This window comes from Ascaphus truei, chromosome 15, assembly GCF_040206685.1.
Source record: "Ascaphus truei isolate aAscTru1 chromosome 15, aAscTru1.hap1, whole genome shotgun sequence".
NCBI lineage: Eukaryota > Metazoa > Chordata > Amphibia > Anura > Ascaphidae > Ascaphus > Ascaphus truei.
This window is the reverse complement of record NC_134497.1, coordinates 2,831,487-2,855,977: the sequence shown is the minus strand read 5'-3', so window position 1 is coordinate 2,855,977 and position 24,491 is coordinate 2,831,487. Positions and strand designations below refer to the sequence as shown.

The window sequence follows — 24,491 nt, the reverse complement described above, 5'->3', positions numbered from 1 at the left end:
CGGCATTAAGCAGGCAGCCGCCACATGCAAGTGCTTTCCCATCAGGCCCGAGAGTGCGTCATCTGTATATGGTGGCGGACATTTTTGCCGCCCTATGCTCGGACCTATCAGGAAATCCGCCGCTGGATACAGGACTTTGTTTTCTACGTCGTTTTTTGGGACGGAACAGGTACAGCTGTGTTTAGGGTGAATCTCGGGAAGCAGAGAGATCGATTATTGGAGATTTAGCCTCATGGGAGCTGAAACAGCAGGTCAAAGAAGCATTTACCATATCACGGATCGTGCTGGTTACGGTCGTGCCGGTTACGGTCGTGCCGTGCACTGGCACAGCTGAAAAATAATGAAGGGAATGGGTTCTGCCCCCATTCCAATTTAACAGAGGCCATTGTGCTCAGCGAAGTCAGCAGTGTGGGACACAGCTGGAAATATACCAGACACAAGTAACCCTTTTTCTCAGCCGAGTCCTGAGAGGGTTAAACGTCATGGCACGGCAAGTTAGGTTACCATGGGTGAAGATTGCGTTCGTTATTTGAAGCCCTTACTTTATGTTGCTAGGAAAACCAAAAAGCTTCAACAAACTGCAGAGTAAGTGAGTTCAATGGAAACCATTTCCATGTTTGGGGGCTGGTTAAGGAGGTTTGGGGAGCGCCTGGTATGTACCTTGCAAGCTGTGCTCCATTGGAAAGTGCTTCGTTTCCTCAAAGGCCTTAGACATGACTTTTCCCTTGAGAAGTGCGATGATTGAATCGACCTGCAGAAAAAACAGCAAGAATACACATCAGCAAGATATGCACGTCCCGCACCTCAGTGTTAGCACATACCATCCAACTAGTTATCAAGGTTAATAAAGGTCCTGTAACATGTCTTGTGGAACTGCTGATATTACCTCCTGGTGGGAAACTTAAGATCTCCCACTGCAAAGGCTAGACAGCTAGAACTTACCAGACTCGTAAAATACCTGCGCTAAGATACAAGCTCTCTGTGAGGAGGACGCTGGGTGTAAGTTACAAGCTCTCTGTGAGGAGGACGCTGGTGTAAGATACAAGCTCTCTGTGAGGAGGACGCTGGGTGTAAGTTACAAGCTCTCTGTGAGGAGGACGCTGGTGTAAGATACAAGCTCTCTGTGAGGAGGACGCTGGGTGTAAGATACAAGCTCTCTGTGAGGAGGACGCTGGTGTAAGATACAAGCTCTCTGTGAGGAGGACGCTGGGTGTAAGTTACAAGCTCTCTGTGAGGAGGATGCTGGGTGTAAGGTACAAGCTCTCTGTGAGGAGGACGCTGGTGTAAGATACAAGCTCTCTGTGAGGAGGACGCTGGTGTAAGATACAAGCTCTCTGTGAGGAGGACGCTGGTGTAAGATACAAGCTCTCTGTGAGGAGGAAGCTGCGCTCAGATACAAGTTCTCTGTGAGGAGGACGCTGGGTGTAAGATACAAGCTCTCTGTGAGGAGGACGCTGGTGTAAGATACAAGCTCTCTGTGAGGAGGACGCTGGGTGTAAGATACAAGTTCTCTGTGAGGAGGACGCTGGTGTAAGATACAAGCTCTCTGTGAGGAGGACGCTGCGCTCAGATACAAGTTCTCTGTGAGGAGGACGCTGGGTGTAAGATACAAGCTCTCTGTGAGGAGGACACTGGGTGTAAGATACAAGCTCTCTGTGAGGAGGACACTGGGTGTAAGATACAAGCTCTCTGTGAGGAGGACGCTGGGTGTAAGATACAAGCTCTCTGTGAGGAGGACGCTGGGTGTAAGATACAAGCTCTCTGTGAGGAGGACACTGGGTGTAAGATACAAGCTCTCTGTGAGGAGGACGCCGGTGTAAGATACAAGCTCTCTGTGAGGAGGACGCTGGTGTAAGATACAAGCTCTCTGTGAGGAGGACGCTGGGTGTAAGATACAAGCTCTCTGTGAGGAGGACACTGGGTGTAAGATACAAGCTCTCTGTGAGGAGGACGCTGGGTGTAAGATACAAGCTCTCTGTGAGGAGGACGCTGGGTGTAAGATACAAGCTCTCTGTGAGGAGGACGCTGGGTGTAAGGTACAAGCTCTCTGTGAGGAGGACGCTGGGTGTAAGATACAAGCTCTCTGTGAGGAGGACGCTGGTGTAAGTTACAAGCTCTCTGTGAGGAGGACACTGGGTGTAAGATACAAGCTCTCTGTGAGGAGGACGCTGGGTGTAAGTTACAAGCTCTCTGTGAGGAGGACGCTGGATGTAAGGTACAAGCTCTCTGTGAGGAGGACGCTGGGTGTAAGATACAAGCTCTCTGTGAGGAGGACGCTGGATGTAAGGTACAAGCTCTCTGTGAGGAGGACGCTGGTGTAAGATACAAGCTCTCTGTGAGGAGGACGCTGGGTGTAAGATACAAGCTCTCTGTGAGGAGGACGCTGGATGTAAGGTACAAGCTCTCTGTGAGGAGGACGCTGGTGTAAGATACAAACTCTCTGTGAGGAGGACACTGGGTGTAAGATACAAGCTCTCTGTGAGGAGGACGCTGGGTGTAAGATACAAGCTCTCTGTGAGGAGGACGCTGGTGTAAGATACAAGCTCTCTGTGAGGAGGACACTGGTGTAAGATACAAGCTCTCTGTGAGGAGGACGCCGGTGTAAGGTACAAGCTCTCTGTGAGGAGGACACTGGGTGTAAGATACAAGCTCTCTGTGAGGAGGACGCTGGTGTAAGATACAAGCTCTCTGTGAGGAGGACACTGGGTGTAAGTTACAAGCTCTCTGTGAGGAGGACGCTGGTGTAAGATACAAGCTCTCTGTGAGGAGGACACTGGGTGTAAGTTACAAGCTCTCTGTGAGGAGGACGCTGGGTGTAAGATACAAGCTCTCTGTGAGGAGGACGCTGGGTGTAAGATACAAGCTCTCTGTGAGGAGGACGCTGGGTGTAAGTTACAAGCTCTCTGTGAGGAGGACGCTGGGTGTAAGATACAAGCTCTCTGTGAGGAGGACGCTGGTGTAAGATACAAGCTCTCTGTGAGGAGGACACCGGTGTAAGTTACAAGCTCTCTGTGAGGAGGACGCTGGGTGTAAGATACAAGCTCTCTGTGAGGAGGACACTGGGTGTAAGATACAAGCTCTCTGTGAGGAGGACGCTGGTGTAAGATACAAGCTCTCTGTGAGGAGGACACTGGGTGTAAGATACAAGCTCTCTGTGAGGAGGACGCTGGTGTAAGATACAAGCTCTCTGTGAGGAGGACACTGGGTGTAAGATACAAGCTCTCTGTGAGGAGGACACTGGGTGTAAGATACAAGCTCTCTGTGAGGAGGACGCCGGTGTAAGTTACAAGCTCTCTGTGAGGAGGACGCTGGGTGTAAGATACAAGCGCTCTGTGAGGAGGACACTGGGTGTAAGTTACAAGCTCTCTGTGAGGAGGACGCCGGTGTAAGATACAAGCTCTCTGTGAGGAGGACGCTGGGTGTAAGTTACAAGCTCTCTGTGAGGAGGACGCTGGGTGTAAGATACAAGCTCTCTGTGAGGAGGACACGGGGTGTAAGATACAAGCTCTCTGTGAGGAGGACGCTGGGTGTAAGATACAAGCTCTCTGTGAGGAGGACGCTGGGTGTAAGATACAAGCTCTCTGTGAGGAGGACACTGGGTGTAAGATACAAGCTCTCTGTGAGGAGGACGCCGGTGTAAGATACAAGCTCTCTGTGAGGAGGACGCTGGATGTAAGGTACAAGCTCTCTGTGAGGAGGACGCTGGTGTAAGATACAAGCTCTCTGTGAGGAGGACGCTGGTGTAAGATACAAGCTCTCTGTGAGAAGGACACTGGGTGTAAGATACAAGCTCTCTGTGAGGAGGACGCTGGTGTAAGATACAAGCTCTCTGTGAGGAGGACGCTGGGTGTAAGATACAAGCTCTCTGTGAGGAGGACACTGGGTGTAAGATACAAGCTCTCTGTGAGGAGGACGCTGGTGTAAGTTACAAGCTCTCTGTGAGGAGGACACTGGGTGTAAGATACAAGCTCTCTGTGAGGAGGACGCTGGGTGTAAGATACAAGCTCTCTGTGAGGAGGACACTGGGTGTAAGATACAAGCTCTCTGTGAGGAGGACGCTGGGTGTAAGATACAAGCTCTCTGTGAGGAGGACGATGGGTGTAAGGTACAAGCTCTCTGTGAGGAGGACGCTGGGTGTAAGATACAAGCTCTCTGTGAGGAGGACGATGGGTGTAAGTTACAAGCTCTCTGTGAGGAGGACACTGGGTGTAAGTTACAAGCTCTCTGTGAGGAGGACACTGGGTGTAAGATACAAGCTCTCTGTGAGGAGGACACTGGGTGTAAGATACAAGCTCTCTGTGAGGAGGACACTGGTGTAAGATACAAGCTCTCTGTGAGGAGGACACTGGGTGTAAGATACAAGCTCTCTGTGAGGAGGACGCTGGGTGTAAGGTACAAGCTCTCTGTGAGGAGGACGCTGGTGTAAGATACAAGCTCTCTGTGAGGAGGACGCTGGTGTAAGATACAAGCTCTCTGTGAGGAGGACGCTGGGTGTAAGATACAAGCTCTCTGTGAGGAGGACGCTGGGTGTAAGATACAAGCTCTCTGTGAGGAGGACACTGGGTGTAAGATACAAGCTCTCTGTGAGGAGGACGCTGGGTGTAAGATACAAGCTCTCTGTGAGGAGGACGCTGGGTGTAAGATACAAGCTCTCTGTGAGGAGGACGCCGGTGTAAGATACAAGCTCTCTGTGAGGAGGACACTGGGTGTAAGATACAAGCTCTCTGTGAGGAGGACGCTGGGTGTAAGATACAAGCTCTCTGTGAGGAGGACGCTGGTGTAAGATACAAGCTCTCTGTGAGGAGGACACTGGGTGTAAGATACAAGCTCTCTGTGAGGAGGACGCTGGGTGTAAGATACAAGCTCTCTGTGAGGAGGAAGCTGGGTGTAAGATACAAGCTCTCTGTGAGGAGGACGCCGGTGTAAGATACAAGCTCTCTGTGAGGAGGACGCTGGGTGTAAGATACAAGCTCTCTGTGAGGAGGACACTGGGTGTAAGGTACAAGCTCTCTGTGAGGAGGACACTGGGTGTAAGATACAAGCTCTCTGTGAGGAGGACGCTGGGTGTAAGGCACAAGTTCTCTGTGAGGAGGACGCTGGTGTAAGATACAAGCTCTCTGTGAGGAGGACGCTGGTGTAAGATACAAGCTCTCTGTGAGGAGGACGCTGGGTGTAAGGTACAAGCTCTCTGTGAGGAGGACGCTGGGTGTAAGATACAAGCTCTCTGTGAGCAGGACGCTGGGTGTAAGGTACAAGCTCTCTGTGAGGAGGACGCCGGTGTAAGTTACAAGCTCTCTGTGAGGAGGACGCTGGTGTAAGATACAAGCTCTCTGTGAGGAGGACGCTGGTGTAAGATACAAGCTCTCTGTGAGGAGGACACTGGGTTTAAGATACAAGCTCTCTGTGAGGAGGACGCTGGTGTAAGATACAAGCTCTCTGTGAGGAGGACGCTGGGTGTAAGATACAAGCTCTCTGTGAGGAGGACACTGGGTGTAAGATACAAGCTCTCTGTGAGGAGGACGCTGGTGAAAGATACAAGCTCTCTGTGAGGAGGACACTGGGTGTAAGATACAAGCTCTCTGTGAGGAGGACACTGGGTGTAAGATACAAGCTCTCTGTGAGGAGGACGCTGGTGAAAGATACAAGCTCTCTGTGAGGAGGACGCTGGGTGTAAGATACAAGCTCTCTGTGAGGAGGACACTGGGTGTAAGATACAAGCTCTCTGTGAGGAGGACACTGGGTGTAAGATACAAGCTCTCTGTGAGGAGGACGCTGGTGTAAGATACAAGCTCTCTGTGAGGAGGACACTGGGTGTAAGTTACAAGCTCTCTGTGAGGAGGACGCTGGTGTAAGATACAAGCTCTCTGTGAGGAGGACGCTGGGTGTAAGGTACAAGCTCTCTGTGAGGAGGACGCTGGTGTAAGATACAAGCTCTCTGTGAGGAGGACGCTGGTGTAAGATACAAGCTCTCTGTGAGGAGGACGCTGGGTGTAAGATACAAGCTCTCTGTGAGGAGGACGCTGGGTGTAAGATACAAGCTCTCTGTGAGGAGGACGCTGGGTGTAAGGTACAAGCTCTCTGTGAGGAGGACGCTGGTGTAAGGTACAAGCTCTCTGTGAGGAGGACGCTGGTGTAAGGTACAAGCTCTCTGTGAGGAGGACGCTGGTGTAAGATACAAGCTCTCTGTGAGGAGGACGCTGGTGTAAGATACAAGCTCTCTGTGAGGAGGACGCTGGGTGTAAGATACAAGCTCTCTGTGAGGAGGACGCTGGGTGTAAGATACAAGCTCTCTGTGAGGAGGACGCTGGGTGTAAGGTACAAGCTCTCTGTGAGGAGGACGCTGGTGTAAGATACAAGCTCTCTGTGAGGAGGACGCTGGGTGTAAGATACAAGCTCTCTGTGAGGAGGACGCCGGTGTAAGGTACAAAGTCTCCAGTGGTGTTGGATTGTCTATTTCACCTGGTTAAAAAGATGCTCCAGACAGCCGTGGAGCTTGTCCTGCTTGTCGGACGGGATTCTCATGTCACAGGGAAGCTCATCGCCTATTAAAAAAAAAAAAAAAGAGAGAGAGAGAGAGCGGAATAATGAAAAAATATAAAAAATTAAATGATTAAATCAAAAGCACTTTGGGTAGATTCACTAAACTTTGCTATGGATTATCACACAAGACAAGGGGCGTTAGCCGGGGATCGCGGTGTGATATTAGCCGGGGATCGCGGTGTGATATTAGCCGGGGATCGCGGTGTGATATTAGCCGGGGATCGCGGTGTGATATTAGCCGGGGATCGCGGTGTGATATTAGCCGGGGATCGCGGTGTGATATTAGCCGGGGATCGCGGTGTGATATTAGCCGGGGATCGCGGTGTGATATTAGCCGGGGATCGCGGTGTGATATTAGCCGGGGATCGCGGTGTGATATTAGCCGGGGATCGCGGTGTGATATTAGCCGGGGATCGCGGTGTGATATTAGCCGGGGATCGCGGTGTGATATTAGCCGGGGATCGCGGTGTGATATTAGCCGGGGATCGCGGTGTGATATTAGCCGGGGATCGCGGTGTGATATTAGCCGGGGATCGCGGTGTGATATTAGCCGGGGATCGCGGTGTGATATTAGCCGGGGATCGCGGTGTGATATTAGCCGGGGATCGCGGTGTGATATTAGCCGGGGATCGCGGTGTGATATTAGCCGGGGATCGCGGTGTGATATTAGCCGGGGATCGCGGTGTGATATTAGCCGGGGATCGCGGTGTGATATTAGCCGGGGATCGCGGTGTGATATTAGCCGGGGATCGCGGTGTGATATTAGCCGGGGATCGCGGTGTGATATTAGCCGGGGATCGCGGTGTGATATTAGCCGGGGATCGCGGTGTGATATTAGCCGGGGATCGCGGTGTGATATTAGCCGGGGATCGCGGTGTGATATTAGCCGGGGATCGCGGTGTGATATTAGCCGGGGATCGCGGTGTGATATTAGCCGGGGATCGCGGTGTGATATTAGCCGGGGATCGCGGTGTGATATTAGCCGGGGATCGCGGTGTGATATTAGCCGGGGATCGCGGTGTGATATTAGCCGGGGATCGCGGTGTGATATTAGCCGGGGATCGCGGTGTGATATTAGCCGGGGATCGTGGTGTGATATTAGCCGGGGATCGCGGTGTGATATTAGCCGGGGATCGCGGTGTGATATTAGCCGGGGATCGCGGTGTGATATTAGCCGGGGATCGCGGTGTGATATTAGCCGGGGATCGCGGTGTGATATTAGCCGGGGATCGCGGTGTGATATTAGCCGGGGATCGCGGTGTGATATTAGCCGGGGATCGCGGTGTGATATTAGCCGGGGATCGCGGTGTGATATTAGCCGGGGATCGCGGTGTGATATTAGCCGGGGATCGCGGTGTGATATTAGCCGGGGATCGCGGTGTGATATTAGCCGGGGATCGCGGTGTGATATTAGCCGGGGATCGCGGTGTGATATTAGCCGGGGATCGCGGTGTGATATTAGCCGGGGATCGCGGTGTGATATTAGCCGGGGATCGCGGTGTGATATTAGCCAGGGATCGCGGTGTGATATTAGCCGGGGATCGCGGTGTGATATTAGCCAGGGATCGCGGTGTGATAGAGCTATCGGAGCTCAGTGAAACCCGGCAAAGAATGGTCTGTATCTAGTTTTGTCTTTAGTCCCCTATTTTAATTTGAACACGGTAATCAGTATCCTACTGTAGATCGCAGTACAAAATGCTTAACATACAAACACTGTGTGTGGGGGGGGGGCGCTATGGTGTGTGTGGGGGGGCTATGGAGTGTGTGTGGGGGGCTATGGAGTGTGTGTGGGGGGTGCTATGGAGTGTGTGGGGGGTGCTATGGAGTGTGTGTGGGGTGCTATGGTGTGTGTGGGGTGCTATGGTGTGTGTGGGGTGCTATGGTGTGTGGGGGAGCGCTATGATGTGTGGAGCGGAGCTATTGTGTGTGTGGGGCAGCTATGGAGTGTGTGTGGGGGGTGCTATGGAGTGTGTGTGGGGGGGCGCTATGATGTGTGGGGCAGAGCGATTGTGTGTGTGGGGCGGCTAGTATGTTTGTGGGGGAGGCTATTGTGTGTGTGTGCGGGGGACTATGGTGTGTGTGGGGGGGCTATGCTGTGTGTGGGGGGCTAGTGTGTGTGTGGGGGGGGTTGTGTGGGGGGGCTATGGTGCGAGTAGGGGGGATAGTGTGTGTGTGTGTGTGGGGGCTAGTGTGTGGGGGGGGCTAGTGTGTGTGGGGGGGCTAGTGTGTGTGGGGGGGTTGTGTGGGCGGGCTATGGTGTGTGTGGGGGGGCTAATGTGTGTGTGGGGGGGCTAGTGTGTGTGTGGGGGGGCTAGTGTGTGGGGGGGCTAGTGTGTGTGTGGGGGGGCTAGTGTGTGCGTGGGGGAGCTATGGTGTGTTGGGGGGGCTATGTTGTGTGTGGGGGCTATGGTGTGTGGGGGGGCTAGTGTGTGTGTGTGGGTGGGGGTGATTATGTGTGTGGGGGGTGCTAGTGTGTGAGTACTGGGGGGATTTTCAATATATTTTTTGGTAGTTGGGGATACATTGCATTGATCAGAAGTAGCTCTCATTACAGAAAAGATTGGAGACCCCTGGTATAGATAAAAAATACTCACGGCATAGTAGCCAACGGTCCTAATTTATCATGTATATTCCCAACTACTGCACTTGGCTGAAAATGTATCATTTGTCTTCAAACCCCATGTCAGATTCACTCACCCCGTGTAAGTTCACGGAAGATGGAGCGAGATTCTCGTTTCGTTCCCTTATCCAACCCCAGGCCTGCTTCAATCTATGTATTTCCTGGCGCCCATAAAGGAATCATTGTAACGCACACTCACCCGATCCCATTTCGTCGCTCCCCAGGTACGAGCTGTTGCTTCTCACGCTGGTGTAAGACAGGACCGAATCACGGTTGCTGTTGCACTCACTAGAAAAAGTGAAGTTATCATGTCAGGGGCCATTATAGGATACATACCCTCCTGAACCTAGGTCATTATCACGTCACAATACCTATAATATTAGAAGGACTATTGATTATTTCACGTATAAATGGTTTACACCGTGGCCCTCATCAGTTCTATATTCTATTTTTGGTCCCCATCCTTTATTCTATAGTCTAGCGGTTACGTTTTACTTAAAGATTAAATCTTGGTCATAATATCCGGGCATTAGTTCAATTTAAATTTTAAAATATGAACTTTAAATGTAAAAAAAATTTTTTATCCCTCTCTGTTATTTTCCTTTCTTCTATTTCTATTAAGGTAACTTGGTATGTACATACTTAGTTCGATACATACCTGGTAGTAATTTATGTTCATATAATAATTTCAAATTAATTCTTTATTATGACTATCATCTAAATTAAATCAATTGAAATTTGAAGTAATATTAAATGTATTGATTGATCAATTTTCCTTGTAAACATTCTCTATAGTGAATAGTGTGCCATCAGTGAGGCAATTATGCAAATTCCATTGGATTACTCATTAGGAATGTGCAGATGATTAATCGCCAATATATACCATGTGGTACAGTATGTGGTGATTGTTAACCCCTGATGAAGTCGTTCTGACGAAACGCGTAGGGTGCCATTTGTGTAAGTGCCACTTCACTAAGCGCTAGCTGTGACGCAGAGAGCAGAGGATACAAGCCGCAAGTACCAGCGTGTACCGGGAAACTTTGTGGAGGAGCTGTGGTTGCCGGAGGAGCCGGATTGGAGGGGTATGCATGTAGAAGGTTCTTCCTGAAACCAGCCAAAAACTTCAAGGCAGAAAGAATTTGCGCAGACACTCTATACCACACCACGAAGAAGGAAGATACTGCTCACCTGTGGGACATCACTTCTCACAGCCAGATCATTCCATGAATGATTTAAAAATCTAAATCCTCAATGGAATGTTTAAACGCACCCGAGAACGGAAAACATTTAGAATGATAAGACTCTTTGACACCAAAACAAGAGGACTTAATGCGGATATGGGGTTTCTCACACACTATCACAATTGTTTGTAATTATCCTGCCTGCCTCTCTGCCAATGTTCTTATCCACACCTTTCTCCCCCCCCACTCCCCCGCAGCATCTCCTTCCCCCTCCATGCTGTTCCTCGTCAGTTTTATTACCCTTCCAATGTCTCAAACATTAATTTCTCACTGCACCTTATCTGCAGTGCATCGCTGCTTCTTTTCCTGCTCTCCCAAACACTGTTTTAGTCATAGATTCCTGTGTATATCAGTATTGCCGACCTGAGGAAGAGAGAACTCTCGAAAGCTCGTCCTGTGACATAAGTTGTTAGTCCAGATAAAAAAAAAGGTATCACCTAATACTGAAGTACTCATTTATTCTGCACTATCGCAACTGGACTAACATGGTGTGTGTGTACATACATACATACATATATATATATACACACACACACATATACATACACACACACACACACACACACACCATCTGTAGCAGATATAACTTGCGGTAAACAGCAAAAACATCAGACAGACCTTCACAGGAAGCTTTCAGATGTGCAAATAAATATTTTTGCCTTTTATTGCAAATATTCTGTGAGTGACTGTTTAATGTTCCATGTTGGCTGTGGAGGGGGAAGGGGTGAGAGGTGGGGAGGAACAGGTGAGAGGGGGTGGGGGGAGAGGGGGTGGGAGGGAGGGGGAAGGGGTGGGGGGGAAGGGGTGGGGGGGAAGGGTGGGGAAGGGGTGGGGGGGAAGGGTGGGGAAGGGGTGGGGGGGAAGGGTGGGGAAGGGTGGGGAAGGGGTGGGGGGGAAGGGTGGGGAAGGGGTGGGGGGGAAGGGGTGGGGGGGAAGGGGTGGGGGGGAAGGGTGGAGGGGAAGGGGTGGGGGGGAAGGGTGGAGGGGAAGGAGTGACGGGGATGTGGGTATAGGATTTTTCTTAACTAGCATCTGAACAATAAAACAAGTATACTGTAGAAATAAAATAAAGGAATCACTGCCAAATCAATCAAATATACTAGAATTTATTGTATAGATTTAAGGTTAATTATGTCACTCTGTTAAACAATTGTACTCCGTGATGTCAAGCAGGGGAGGACGGCCAACTCCAGCCCTCAAGGGCCACCAACAGGTCAGGTTTTCAGGATATCCCTGCTTCAGCACAGGCGGCTCAATGAGTGGCTCAGTCAGAATGACTGAGCCACCTGTGCTGAAGCAGGGATAATAATAATAATAGCATGTTCTTGTATAGCACTGCAGGGATATCCTGAAAACCTGACCTGTTGGTGGCCCTTGAGGGCTGGAGTTGGCCATCCCAGAGGTTAATGGTCTGCAAGAAATGAAGAAGCCCTACTTACTGGCTTAACCACTTGAGTGCAGGAGAGGCCCGCAGAAGTTCCCGCGGTCACTCAAGGGCTCAGGTAATGTGACACTGTGCATGGGTCACGCATGCTGACCCCGCTGTTCTACTCCGCTGGTGATGGAGTCTTGAATTCACTCCCAGGGCAAATTACCAAATAATGAAGAGGAGGCAACACTTCATTTTCTGCCTCACCGGGCAGCCGATTACTGTGTCCTAACAAGTGTTTAACCTCAGCGATTAAAAGTTTGCAAGAGATATACAAAACCACCAAGTACTTGGGCCCAGCGTTTTCTCACTTGTATCCGGAAAACCGGCAGGATCAGTTGCCATTAAAACAAAGGTCTTCCTTTGCTCCCTGATTTGCTTTGGTTTTTTTTCCCAGGAGAAAGGTACACCGCTGAATCGGGACCTTTAAACGTCTTCTAAAGGAGCTTGGGATTCCACATGTAAGAGTGGCAAGCCGGTAAAATATAACCCCCCCTTTGTAAACGCTGAATAACGCAAACTATTGTTCAATATCTCAGCAACTTGTAGTAAAGGGTTTTGCTGATGGGTAAAATACCATTCTTAACTGGGGTATATCGGATAACCAGGTTGTTAAAGTTAAAAGCTGTGAATATAAAGTGGGTCCGGGGGGTGGGGGGGGGCATGTCTGTGTGTACAAGGTCAAGGTAATAAAAGTTAAAAGTCATGAATTCTGCGAGCTCGGCTGTTGCCGGATTTAGCGCTTTCTCCAGTGGCGACCCAGTGGAGGCTCTGGGAATGCCACTTTCTAGCAGCAATCCCACCGTCCTGCAATTCCTTCCTTTTTCATTTTATTATTTTTAAGGTTACCTAAACTTGGGGATCCCCCGAAGTTGGTCCCTGACCCCCAGTTCCCGATCGCTGAACAGGTTGGTCGAAACACTTGCGAAGCGCTGTGTACATTTATGGCGCTATACAAATAAAGACAAACAATACAACATACAAAATATTGGCAAGCTCAAAACCCAGAGCCCACAATGTTATATATTTATATATAGTTCATAGTGCCAGCCAGAACCCTCCTGGGAGAGTGACCTCACACACACAACCGGAAAGAGAGGACGCCCCAGCGCACGGCCAATGTGGCAATTATTTGATCCATTTCCATCTGTTTTTTCTACTCATACGTATGGATCCCTTCGTTCAATCGTTTGGCCAAAACATGTTAAGCGGCCGCCACATCACGGTAATTCAAGCGATTGAACTGAACGACCCATACTTATAAGAAGAAACAACACATAGAAATGGGACAATTCATTTGTCGCGTTGGATGCACATCAGGGCGTCTTTATTTGCGGCAAAATACTTGCGGACACAAAATATCAAATTGAGGAGATTACATTATGACGTTCGTATCGTGACCCCTTTTGTAGTTATGTGGTACAACCCCCTCCTCACCCAATAAAATAAAATTACCTTTATTGAAAACTAATTAACTAAGCTGCCGATCGATTGGTTCTCCCTTGATCAATCAGCAAAATCTTTGCCCCCAGGGTTCACTAAATGGCTGCCTTTGTTTCAAATCAATCCTTCAGTCCGTGTATCTCAGCAGCTACAATATACATTATTCTTATATTACTAGGGCAACATTATCTATTGTTACAGTTTGCAGCTCAAATTGCTGGGAAGATTGGCAACAAATCATCACAAACAGGTGTTGCAAAGATCTTGCACTGCTGGGGAGGAGGGCTAAAGCCTGCTAGTTAAAAGTCTGCTCTGTGGTTAGAAAAGACTGAGGGGACATCAGAGCAATAAAACATAGCACACAAGGTGACATGCAAATGTCACAATGCTCTACAATTGATTGCAGTGATAACACCGAGTGTATATAGCATGTTCGAAATGACAAACAATGCAGAGACGCTGTGCAGCACTTAACCACAAAGCCTCTTGTGGCCGGCAGCACAGCGTCGCTGGGCGCAGAATTCCGAGAAGGGCACTTCCTCTTCAGGTTTAAAAGTAGAAACTGTCAACACAGCCCGCTTCTTGCCAATAAATTACACCACTCACCAAAGTGCTGGTGGCCGCACATAATGACAGCATCGCCCTTTAATGCACGCACGGTGTAAGTCCTGCCCTTTAATGCACGCACGGTGTAAGTCCTGCCCTTTAATGCACGCACGGTGTAAGTCCCGCCCTTTAATGCACGCACGGTGTAAGTCCCGCCCTTTAATGCACGCACGGTGTAAGTCCCGCCCTTTAATGCACGCACGGTGTAAGTCCTGCCCTTTAATGCACGCACGGTGTAAGTCCTGCCCTTTAATGCACGCACGGTGTAAGTCCTGCCCTTTAATGCACGCACGGTGTAAGTCCTGCCCTTTAATGCACGCACGGTGTAAGTCCTGCCCTTTAATGCACGCACGGTGTAAGTCCTGCCCTTTAATGCACGCACGGTGTAAGTCCTGCCCTTTAATGCACGCACGGTGTAAGTCCTGCCCTTTAATGCACGCACGGTGTAAGTCCTGCCCTTTAATGCACGCACGGTGTAAGTCCTGCCCTTTAATGCACGCACGGTGTAAGTCCTGCCCTTTAATGCACGCACGGTGTAAGTCCTGCCCTTTAATGCACGCACGGTGTAAGTCCTGCCCTTTAATGCACGCACGGTGTAAGTCCTGCCCTTTAATGCACGCACGGTGTAAGTCCTGCCCTTTAATGCACGCACGGTGTAAGTCCTGCCCTTTAATGCACGCACGGTGTAAGTCCTGCCCTTTAATGCACGCACGGTGTAAGTCCTGCCCTTTAATGCACGCACGGTGTAAGTCCTGCCCTTTAATGCACGCACGGTGTAAGTCCTGCCCTTTAATGCACGCACGGTGTAAGTCCTGCCCTTTAATGCACGCACGGTGTAAGTCCTGCCCTTTAATGCACGCACGGTGTAAGTCCTGCCCTTTAATGCACGCACGGTGTAAGTCCTGCCCTTTAATGCACGCACGGTGTAAGTCCTGCCCTTTAATGCACGCACGGTGTAAGTCCTGCCCTTTAATGCACGCACGGTGTAAGTCCTGCCCTTTAATGCACGCACGGTGTAAGTCCTGCCCTTTAATGCACGCACGGTGTAAGTCCTGCCCTTTAATGCACGCACGGTGTAAGTCCTGCCCTTTAATGCACGCACGGTGTAAGTCCTGCCCTTTAATGCACGCACGGTGTAAGTCCTGCCCTTTAATGCACGCACGGTGTAAGTCCTGCCCTTTAATGCACGCACGGTGTAAGTCCTGCCCTTTAATGCACGCACGGTGTAAGTCCTGCCCTTTAATGCACGCACGGTGTAAGTCCTGCCCTTTAATGCACGCACGGTGTAAGTCCTGCCCTTTAATGCACGCACGGTCTAAAGTCCTGCCCTTTAATGCACGCACGGTGTAAGTCCTGCCCTTTAATGCACGCACGGTGTAAGTCCTGCCCTTTAATGCACGCACGGTGTAAGTCCTGCCCTTTAATGCACGCACGGTGTAAGTCCTGCCCTTTAATGCACGCACGGTGTAAGTCCTGCCCTTTAATGCACGCACGGTGTAAGTCCTGCCCTTTAATGCACGCACGGTGTAAGTCCTGCCCTTTAATGCACGCACGGTGTAAGTCCTGCCCTTTAATGCACGCACGGTGTAAGTCCTGCCCTTTAATGCACGCACGGTGTAAGTCCTGCCCTTTAATGCACGCACGGTGTAAGTCCTGCCCTTTAATGCACGCACGGTGTAAGTCCTGCCCTTTAATGCACGCACGGTGTAAGTCCTGCCCTTTAATGCACGCACGGTGTAAGTCCTGCCCTTTAATGCACGCACAGTGTAAGTCCTGCCCTTTAATGCACGCACGGTGTAAGTCCTGCCCTTTAATGCACGCACGGTGTAAGTCCTGCCCTTTAATGCACACACGGTGTAAGTCCTGCCCTTTAATGCACGCACGGTGTAAGTCCTGCCCTTTAATGCACTCACGGTGTAAGTCCTGCCCTTTAATGCACGCACGGTGTAAAGTCCTGCCCTTTAATGCACGCACGGTGTAAGTCCTGCCCTTTAATGCACGCACGGTGTAAGTCCTGCCCTTTAATGCACGCACGGTGTAAGTCCTGCCCTTTAATGCACGCACGGTGTAAGTCCTGCCCTTTAATGCACGCACAGTGTAAGTCCTGCCCTTTAATGCACGCACGGTGTAAGTCCTGCCCTTTAATGCACGCACGGTGTAAGTCCTGCCCTTTAATGCACGCACGGTGTAAGTCCTGCCCTTTAATGCACGCACGGTGTAAGTCCTGCCCTTTAATGCACGCACGGTGTAAGTCCTGCCCTTTAATGCACGCACGGTGTAAGTCCTGCCCTTTAATGCACGCACAGTGTAAGTCCTGCCCTTTAATGCACGCACGGTGTAAGTCCTGCCCTTTAATGCACGCACGGTGTAAGTCCTGCCCTTTAATGCACGCACGGTGTAAGTCCTGCCCTTTAATGCACGCACAGTGTAAGTCCTGCCCTTTAATGCACGCACGGTGTAAGTCCTGCCCTTTAATGCACGCACGGTGTAAGTCCTGCCCTTTAATGCACTCACGGTGTAAGTCCTGCCCTTTAATGCACGCACGGTGTAAGTCCTGCCCTTTAATGCACGCACGGTGTAAGTCCTGCCCTTTAATGCACGCACGGTGTAAGTCCTGCCCTTTAATGCACGCACGGTGTAAGTCCTGCCCTTTAATGCACGCACGGTGTAAGTCCTGCCCTTTAATGCACGCACGGTGTAAGTCCTGCCCTTTAATGCACGCACGGTGTAAGTCCTGCCCTTTAATGCACGCACGGTGTAAGTCCTGCCCTTTAATGCACGCACGGTGTAAGTCCTGCCCTTTAATGCACGCACGGTGTAAGTCCTGCCCTTTAATGCACGCACGGTGTAAGTCCTGCCCTTTAATGCACGCACGGTGTAAGTCCTGCCCTTTAATGCACTCACGGTGTAAGTCCTGCCCTTTAATGCACGCACGGTGTAAGTCCTGCCCTTTAATGCACGCACGGTGTAAGTCCTGCCCTTTAATGCACGCACGGTGTAAGTCCTGCCCTTTAATGCACGCACGGTGTAAGTCCTGCCCTTTAATGCACGCACAGTGTAAGTCCTGCCCTTTAATGCACGCACGGTGTAAGTCCTGCCCTTTAATGCACGCACGGTGTAAGTCCTGCCCTTTAATGCACGCACGGTGTAAGTCCTGCCCTTTAATGCACGCACGGTGTAAGTCCTGCCCTTTAATGCACGCACAGTGTAAGTCCTGCCCTTTAATGCACGCACGGTGTAAGTCCTGCCCTTTAATGCACGCACGGTGTAAGTCCTGCCCTTTAATGCACGCACGGTGTAAGTCCTGCCCTTTAATGCACGCACGGTGTAAGTCCTGCCCTTTAATGCACGCACGGTGTAAGTCCTGCCCTTTAATGCACGCACGGTGTAAGTCCTGCCCTTTAATGCACGCACGGTGTAAGTCCTGCCCTTTAATGCACGCACGGTGTAAGTCCTGCCCTTTAATGCACGCACGGTGTAAGTCCTGCCCTTTAATGCACGCACGGTGTAAGTCCTACGGTAATGGGGAGTGTATATTGGTTGTTAATGGATCAACACAAGACAGTACACCAGGGGTGGCCAACTCCAGCCCCCAAGGGCGACCAACAGGTCAGGTTTTCAGGACAACGCTGCTTCAGCACAGGTGGGTCAGTCATAATGACTGATCCGCTGAATGAACCACCTGTGCTGACGCTGGGATATCCTTAAAACCTGACCTGTTGGTGGCCTTCGAGGCCTGGAGTTGGCCGCCCCTGATTTAGGTCATTATACCTGCTATGTTAAAGGTCATTGCCCCAAAAACAACCCATTGGGTATCATTCATTAAGCTGTGATAGTGCTAATCAGGCGCTGCCGCAAGCGAACGCCCGATCGCCACTATCGCATCTCAATGAATAACCCCCATTGAAAATAAAAATCAGTCAATCCGAAGTCTGTGATTTCCCACATCAGCGCGGGTCGCGCCTCGCGTACTCACACGCTTATAACAAGAGGGGCGGGCTGGTCCAAATCCCCCTCCTGGATCCGAACCGCACGTTGAAATCCGAGTTTGGATTCTGTAAAACCCGCCCCCGGGTTTTCGGCGTTTGGATTCTGTAAAACCCGCCCCCGGGTTTTCGGAGTTTGGATTCTGTAAAACCCGCGCCCGGGTTTTCGGAGTTTGGATTCTGTAAAACCCGCCCCCGGGTTTTCGGAGTTTGGATTCTGTAAAACCCGCGCCCGGGTTTTCTGAGTTTGGATTCTGTAAAACCCGCCCCCGGGTTTTCGGAGTTTGGATTCTGTAAAACCCGCGCCCGGGTTTTCGGAGTTTGGATTCTGTAAAACCCGCGCCCGGGTTTTCGGAGTTTGGATTCTGTAAAACCCGCCCCCGGGTTTTCGGAGTTTGGATTCTGTAAAACCCGCCCCCGGGTTTTCGGAGTTTGGATTCTGTAAAACCCGCCCCCAGGTTTTCGGAGTCAACATAAATCCAACATGGGATTGGGATTCGATTTTCAGTAAAAAAACGGTGGATTTGCCATTTTGACACAGACCCGCGGAAATCCGCGACTGAAAAGAACCGGCCAGTCAGCGACGGGTGCAAACGCGAAGAAGAAATGCGCCCGTCTCTACCGATAACGTTACAAAAATACGAAGTGCGAGTCTGGCCTTAATGACTTCTGTTTCCATTTGCCAAATTTTCCCTTTAACATCCCCCTGTAACCAACAAAGTTGAAAGAACCAACCTGTAGGAGTCTCGGTAACTCAACGTGTCATGCCCAGAATCCTCCTGGTCATCCTCGGACACCTTGAAACAGACCTTCTTTATGCCTCTATCAGTATCGCCTTCCTCCGGCACTAATGATGAGGGAGGAGTCCCCTCTGTGGACAGAGGTTCACACGGAGGATCCAATTGTAAAGGTTCAGTTATTGTGGACAGCAGCCTGAAAGTCACATGACAAATGTCAACTCACTTGGTTAATAGGTTGGGAGCATTTTTGCCACATCAGCAATTGCAACATCTAATTTTATACAAGGCAAGTAAATATGGCTCCACATCTTATATCATAGATCTATTTAAAGATGGACAATGGAAGGATTCACCAAATGTGTTCATCCCAACATGGGAACCATCCTGAAGGGTCGAAGTGCTGCAGTTTGTAGTAAAATATGAAGCGGTTGGTGTCATTTCACCCAAACTACCAATCCAAAGGGATATTCACCGGTGAAGAACATGTTCACGTACCAGGGAGCATCGACACTTCTCATTGACAACCAATGGACCATCAATGATCATATCCATACTATATTATACCAAACACCGGTCTAGAAGAGAAACAATATAAATACAATCTAAGTATACAATATACAAACGTACGTACTTGTTTATCTGCGTCACATACTGCTTCATTTCCTTGACTGCCACATCCAACTTGTTGAAAAGCTGCAGGTAAGAGTCCTGAATCTCTGTGTCTTCTTGTTTCAGCAGAAAGCTAAGCCCCCGGTCCTCTTGGGTTGTCCCCCCGTTCATCTGAGTAAAGCTGCCGTCCATCCCGTCTGCTTCTTCCGTGTTTAGACATTTCCACGCGGGCGCCGCCATGCTGGCAATGCAGTGTTGGGAATATGACATGGGATTTAAATTACCCACTACCAAAAGAAAAGACAACATCGGCAGATTAGCAATCATACATGAGAGCAGGAAAGTGCCATCACTTGTTTTATGATCTAGGAATAAACTGTGAAGCGTTAAGTCCCATTGGGAGAAAGGCGCTATATGAAAAGAAAGTTGTTATATAAAACAAATATAAGGAAGCGCGTTCACACAATCAGCCTCCGGAATTCGCTACCACCGGAGGTTGTGACCACAAATATCAATATTCGCTTCAAAAGAGGCTACATCCGTTAAAGGAGAGAAAGCCCATAAATAACTCCTAGTAACATGGACACAACTGGAGGCAGGGAGTTCGGTCAGGCGCTCACCCAGAATCCTTCAGTCCTTGTCACTGTTAAAAGCAGGACACTGAACTTTGACTACGGAAGCAGCGCTATGGTTGGTCGTGAGGCTGCAAGAATGGGCTGGTCAACGTGTGCAACGCCATGACAATCCGCCGCGTACCACATGACAATCCGCCACGTACCACATAGCAGTCTGCAAGAATAACTCGGTCAAGATTAACACAGCAGGGGTCCCTGCGTCTGAATGGGACTCGCGCTGTGTGAATCCTACCGGGGGGCTCCTGCCTGTAAGAGACGCGTAATAAGAGTCAGACTGGATCAGTCACTCTCCCTGAGCGCCTCTAGCAGGCGATCGCGGGGCTTTTATTTTGATAACAGTATTAAAGCAGGGTGTCTCAGAAGCTGAACCGCATTAATTTACGCCTCGGGGACCCTCTGCTTCCCGAGTTACAGGCCCCGGAATCCCCGCCATGTTTACATTCTCCCGCGTCACGACCCACGTGACGTGATTATATATATAATCAAACGGAGTTCAGCGCTCGTTTTATTTAATCAATTAGACTGTAAGCTCTTCGGGGCAGGGACTCCTTTTCCAGTTACTTTTATTTCTGAAGCGCTTATTCCCATTATGTGTTATTTGTATTATTTGTTATTTCTGTTATTATGTCACGTGTATCACTGCTGTGGAGCGCAATGTATATAAATGGCACTATATAATTAAAGATATATATATAGAAATAATGTAAAGAAAACAGCTATATGTTTTGTTAAAACGGCTATCATTTCATGTCAGTAAATAATAGTCTGACAACGTGCACTTTTCATAGATCTGCTTCCCTATTTAAACAAAAAAAAATGAAGGATTCATTAACTAAACTTGGTAGCAGCATAGTGCATTCTGATGTAATTAAAACGAACGGCGTGAGCTTGTTCTGAACGTCTAGCTTGATTTAATGAATGTCTGAGGATGGCGACCTTACGTATATTGACTTCACACAACAAAGAACTGTTTGTTCACAGCTGCATTGAATCTCAACCACCCCAGTGTGCATCTGCGATGCCGGCGGACAGCCTTTGGCGCAGCGGAAGGGTGTGAGCTGTTTGCTGCAGTTCGTTGCTGTTTGGTGATGTCAAAGTTAAAGCTGCTCTATTTTAATCGGAAAATCACAAGCCGTTTATCCCCTGTACCCAATTTTCCAACTCTACCTGTCCATGAAATGACATTTTTATAAATAAAGTACTCGTGTCATTTTGTTTTGCAGATACATTTGTACATCAACCTCTTAGGCCGAGTCGCCGGTGGTCACGGGGGCGCGCGCGCTACACTCCACAGCACAGACCTCTATGGGGCAGGCCCCAGTGGCTGTGTGTGTGTGGGCGCGCAAAGCGCTGAGACGCGTGCGCTGGCAGGGAGGACAAGAATTTTGTCTTCCTGTGCCGCGATGCGGTCACATGGGCGGCGCGCAGCCAACTGCACGGCAGATATGCCCAGTCATGGCCGCGCACCCCGTCATGGACACCCTCCCCCAGCGCTCCCCTAGAGCTCCTCTACAGACCGCCAATCGCTGTAGTCTCAGCACGCGGCGCGAGGCGCGCGTACAGCCGGGAGGACTGGAGCCGTAGCCTTAGGCGCGCTTATGGTCCTGACGCCGGAACTATAAGTGCGGCCTTAGCCTCAATTTACTACGGGTCGCCAAACCATGGATCTATTTTAATCGCAGACTTTAAAGTCCTTACCTTGATCTGGATCAAGCCCAAAAAAGGAATTTTTCCGCCCAAAGCGAATGCTGAAGGACCTCCCCACCGAGGTGGTGGTTTTGGGGTAGGACACTTCCATCAGGTTAATGTGACAGTTGGTGGGGCAGAAGTCTGTGCTTTGAAGTGTGTGAGGCTCGCTCGTCGCTCGCTTGAAACAGGGGCTCACTTTCATCTCGAGTTCGTCTGCAAACTGAAGATGCAGCAAACCGGTTTTAAAGCGCGAGCCGATGCGCGGAAATACGGTCATATTGTCACAAACATTTTCACTACTTGGAGGGGCAGCAAAGGGTTTAAGAACCATATGGCTAAAGGGGCATATCATGGTACTGGAGTAGAAATCATATTCATTGAATCACTAGCAAGCAACATCGTTATTTGTACCATCCATACCAGGGGCGGCCACCAACCGGTCACGTTTCAAGGATATCCCGGCTTCAGCACAGGTGCTGCAGTCTTCGACTGAGTCACGGATTGAGCCACCTGCGCTGAAGCCGGGATATCCTTAAAACCTGACCTGTTGGTGGCCCTTGAGGACTGGAGTTGGCCATCCCTGATCCACACCATCTAAAACTCCAAGAATAGACATAATAAATAGAGAATTGATATTCACAAACTCGCGTACTGTAGCACAGGGACGAGGGGACACTCACTTAAACTATCTTCCACAAATAAAAGGAGGCACTTCTTCACTTAGATCACAAATAATCTCTGAAACGCGCCGCCGCCGGAGTTTGGGACAGCACTGAGCATGGCTAGCTTTAAATGCGGACACAATTTGCTCAATGGGAGGAAGTCCATGAATGGTTTCTAGCAGCATGGACCTATCTGGAGGCAGGAAGTGAGTGATGCTCTCACCCAGAATCCTCCAGTACTTGCCGGTGTGGTTGGCGGGATACTGGGCTAAGACAATAGCTTCTACAGCAGAAAAATGAAGGACTAATTTGTTTACTGAAAAAGGTGTCCTTAAAAATAAATGTATGAGCCCATCAAAATGACTCTAAAGAGTGTAAACCTTATATATATATATATATATATATATATATATATATATATATAAAAAAAATTCTGGTTTCTAAGAATCAAGCACAGAATTTTAGGATGAGAGTTGTAGTAGTGTCTGTGTGTGTTTTTAATATAATTCATTTAATGTACTAATTGCACAATTCTGTACTGTACAGGGTTTCCAAAATTTTGATTATAAAAATATCACGTGAGGCATAATCACAAGTCTCAGGCAGGTCTGCAACCCTGCGTTTCCCCATTATCTCTTAGCATACAGTGCTTCCCTAGGAGCCAGGGATTCTGGGTAATGACATGCAAATGATCACACAGTATCAATGTTTCTCATCCATTTTAACACAGAGCCCTATAAGCTTCTGCCTGCTGTATGCTGTATTACAAAATGTATGCTGTATGCTGTATTACTTTTCAGCACAGCCTGGGTTAAAGAAGTGCAGAGCCAGTAACCTACTAAGAGACAGCTTCGACCAAAATTCTGATTGAAAGTAAATATACTTTATATTAAATATATACTTTGCTGTGATTTAGAAATACCTCTTCATAGTTTGCGATTCTTCTGCTGATGTTCTCCAATTTGGTGTCACAGATGTGCCGGAATTCGTACTGGGGCATGGTCATCACAGACTTGCTCATGGAGATGAGCCTCTTACAGTTCTTCACAAAGTGATTGTCATCAGCCACGAAGGATTGCAGGATCTAAGGCACGCGGAAGAACCAACACGTGTCGTGGTTACCTACATGGCGCGTGACGCAAGCGCATCTGAAGCACGCTTATTACAACGTTTCTTGCGTGTCTCTGCCAAGATCCCGGCTATTTGGCCGTTAACGTGTGGGATGTTTTAGAGACTGAAGTGGGCGTTGGGAATCACGTGAGTGTTTCCTGCATTTGAAGTGAGTGACCCAGGTTCAAATCCCAAACGTCAACTCAACGTGTGAGCTTGTGTAAGTCGCCCTAGGTCCCCGATACTGAAAATGCTACGTACGGAAAACATTATTATTACTGTCAAATGTCGGGCAAATCCTCTAATAAGGAGTGTGCAGGAGGGTGTTATATTTAGTTTTATATATTAAAACACTATCCGGATAGAAGTGCTCTGTTCGTATTGTTTATATTTTATGCCCCCAAATACTTATTCTCACCCCGATTAGGACAGGTATCAATGAGCCGTACAAGTGAGAACATATCTGGTCCGGAATACCTTGGCGGTGATGCTAAAACAACCCCTGGGCTCAACGATTTTCTCAAGGACGTAGCATTTAATGCCAGCGCTGCTCACGTATTCATACACAACGCCATGTTCCATGTGGACATTGTCCACAGTCAGGCTGACCAGCGGCGCGTCCTCGTTGAGCGGAGAACTGAAGTTCTGACTCGGACCTGAAATGTAAAAAAACAAATTTTAATAGGAAAAAATAAAGATAAATTATTTCATGGTTAAATGAAAGAAACACTTAAAATCGCAATCCCTCGCAACACCAAAATGTTCTAACGCCAGCACCTTGTTCACCGGGTTACACCCAGGCGACTGGCGGCATTATTACCACAATCTGACACCAGTAACTATTTGTACACCTTTTTTTCACAAGTCAATTTGTAAACCTGATGAGAAGAGATTTGGGAGAGGCGCGGTTTGGCGAGAAGAGATTTGGGAGAGGCGCGGTTTGGTGAGAAGAGATTTGGGAGAGGCGCGGTTTGGTGAGAAGAGATTTGGGAGAGGCGCGGTTTGGTGAGAAGAGATTTGGGAGATTCGCGGTTTGGTGAGAAGAGATTTGGGAGATTCGCGGTTTGGTGAGAAGAGATTTGGGAGAGGCGCGGTTTGGTGAGAAGAGATTTGGGAGAGGCGCGGTTTGGTGAGAAGAGATTTGGGAGAGGCGCGGTTTGGTGAGAAGAGATTTGGGAGAG

At 49.3% G+C, this 24,491-nt stretch overlaps 1 protein-coding gene across 3 annotated transcripts in view; it reads right to left on the bottom strand.

The window, feature by feature from the left end:
* Positions 1 to 24,491, bottom strand: part of PREX1 (phosphatidylinositol-3,4,5-trisphosphate dependent Rac exchange factor 1) — a 299,489-nt gene that overhangs the window by 25,498 nt on the left and 249,500 nt on the right. For all 3 annotated transcript variants that reach the window (XM_075571278.1, XM_075571280.1, XM_075571279.1), the window contains exons 22-29: positions 23,788 to 23,966; positions 23,123 to 23,284; positions 21,548 to 21,758; positions 19,237 to 19,501; positions 18,601 to 18,798; positions 9,360 to 9,448; positions 6,460 to 6,542; positions 661 to 751 (exon numbers count right to left, since the gene is read on the bottom strand). In XM_075571278.1, coding sequence (XP_075427393.1) covers positions 661 to 751; positions 6,460 to 6,542; positions 9,360 to 9,448; positions 18,601 to 18,798; positions 19,237 to 19,501; positions 21,548 to 21,758; positions 23,123 to 23,284; positions 23,788 to 23,966 — 1,278 coding nt within the window. The remainder of the gene's footprint in view (positions 1 to 660; positions 752 to 6,459; positions 6,543 to 9,359; positions 9,449 to 18,600; positions 18,799 to 19,236; positions 19,502 to 21,547; positions 21,759 to 23,122; positions 23,285 to 23,787; positions 23,967 to 24,491) is intronic.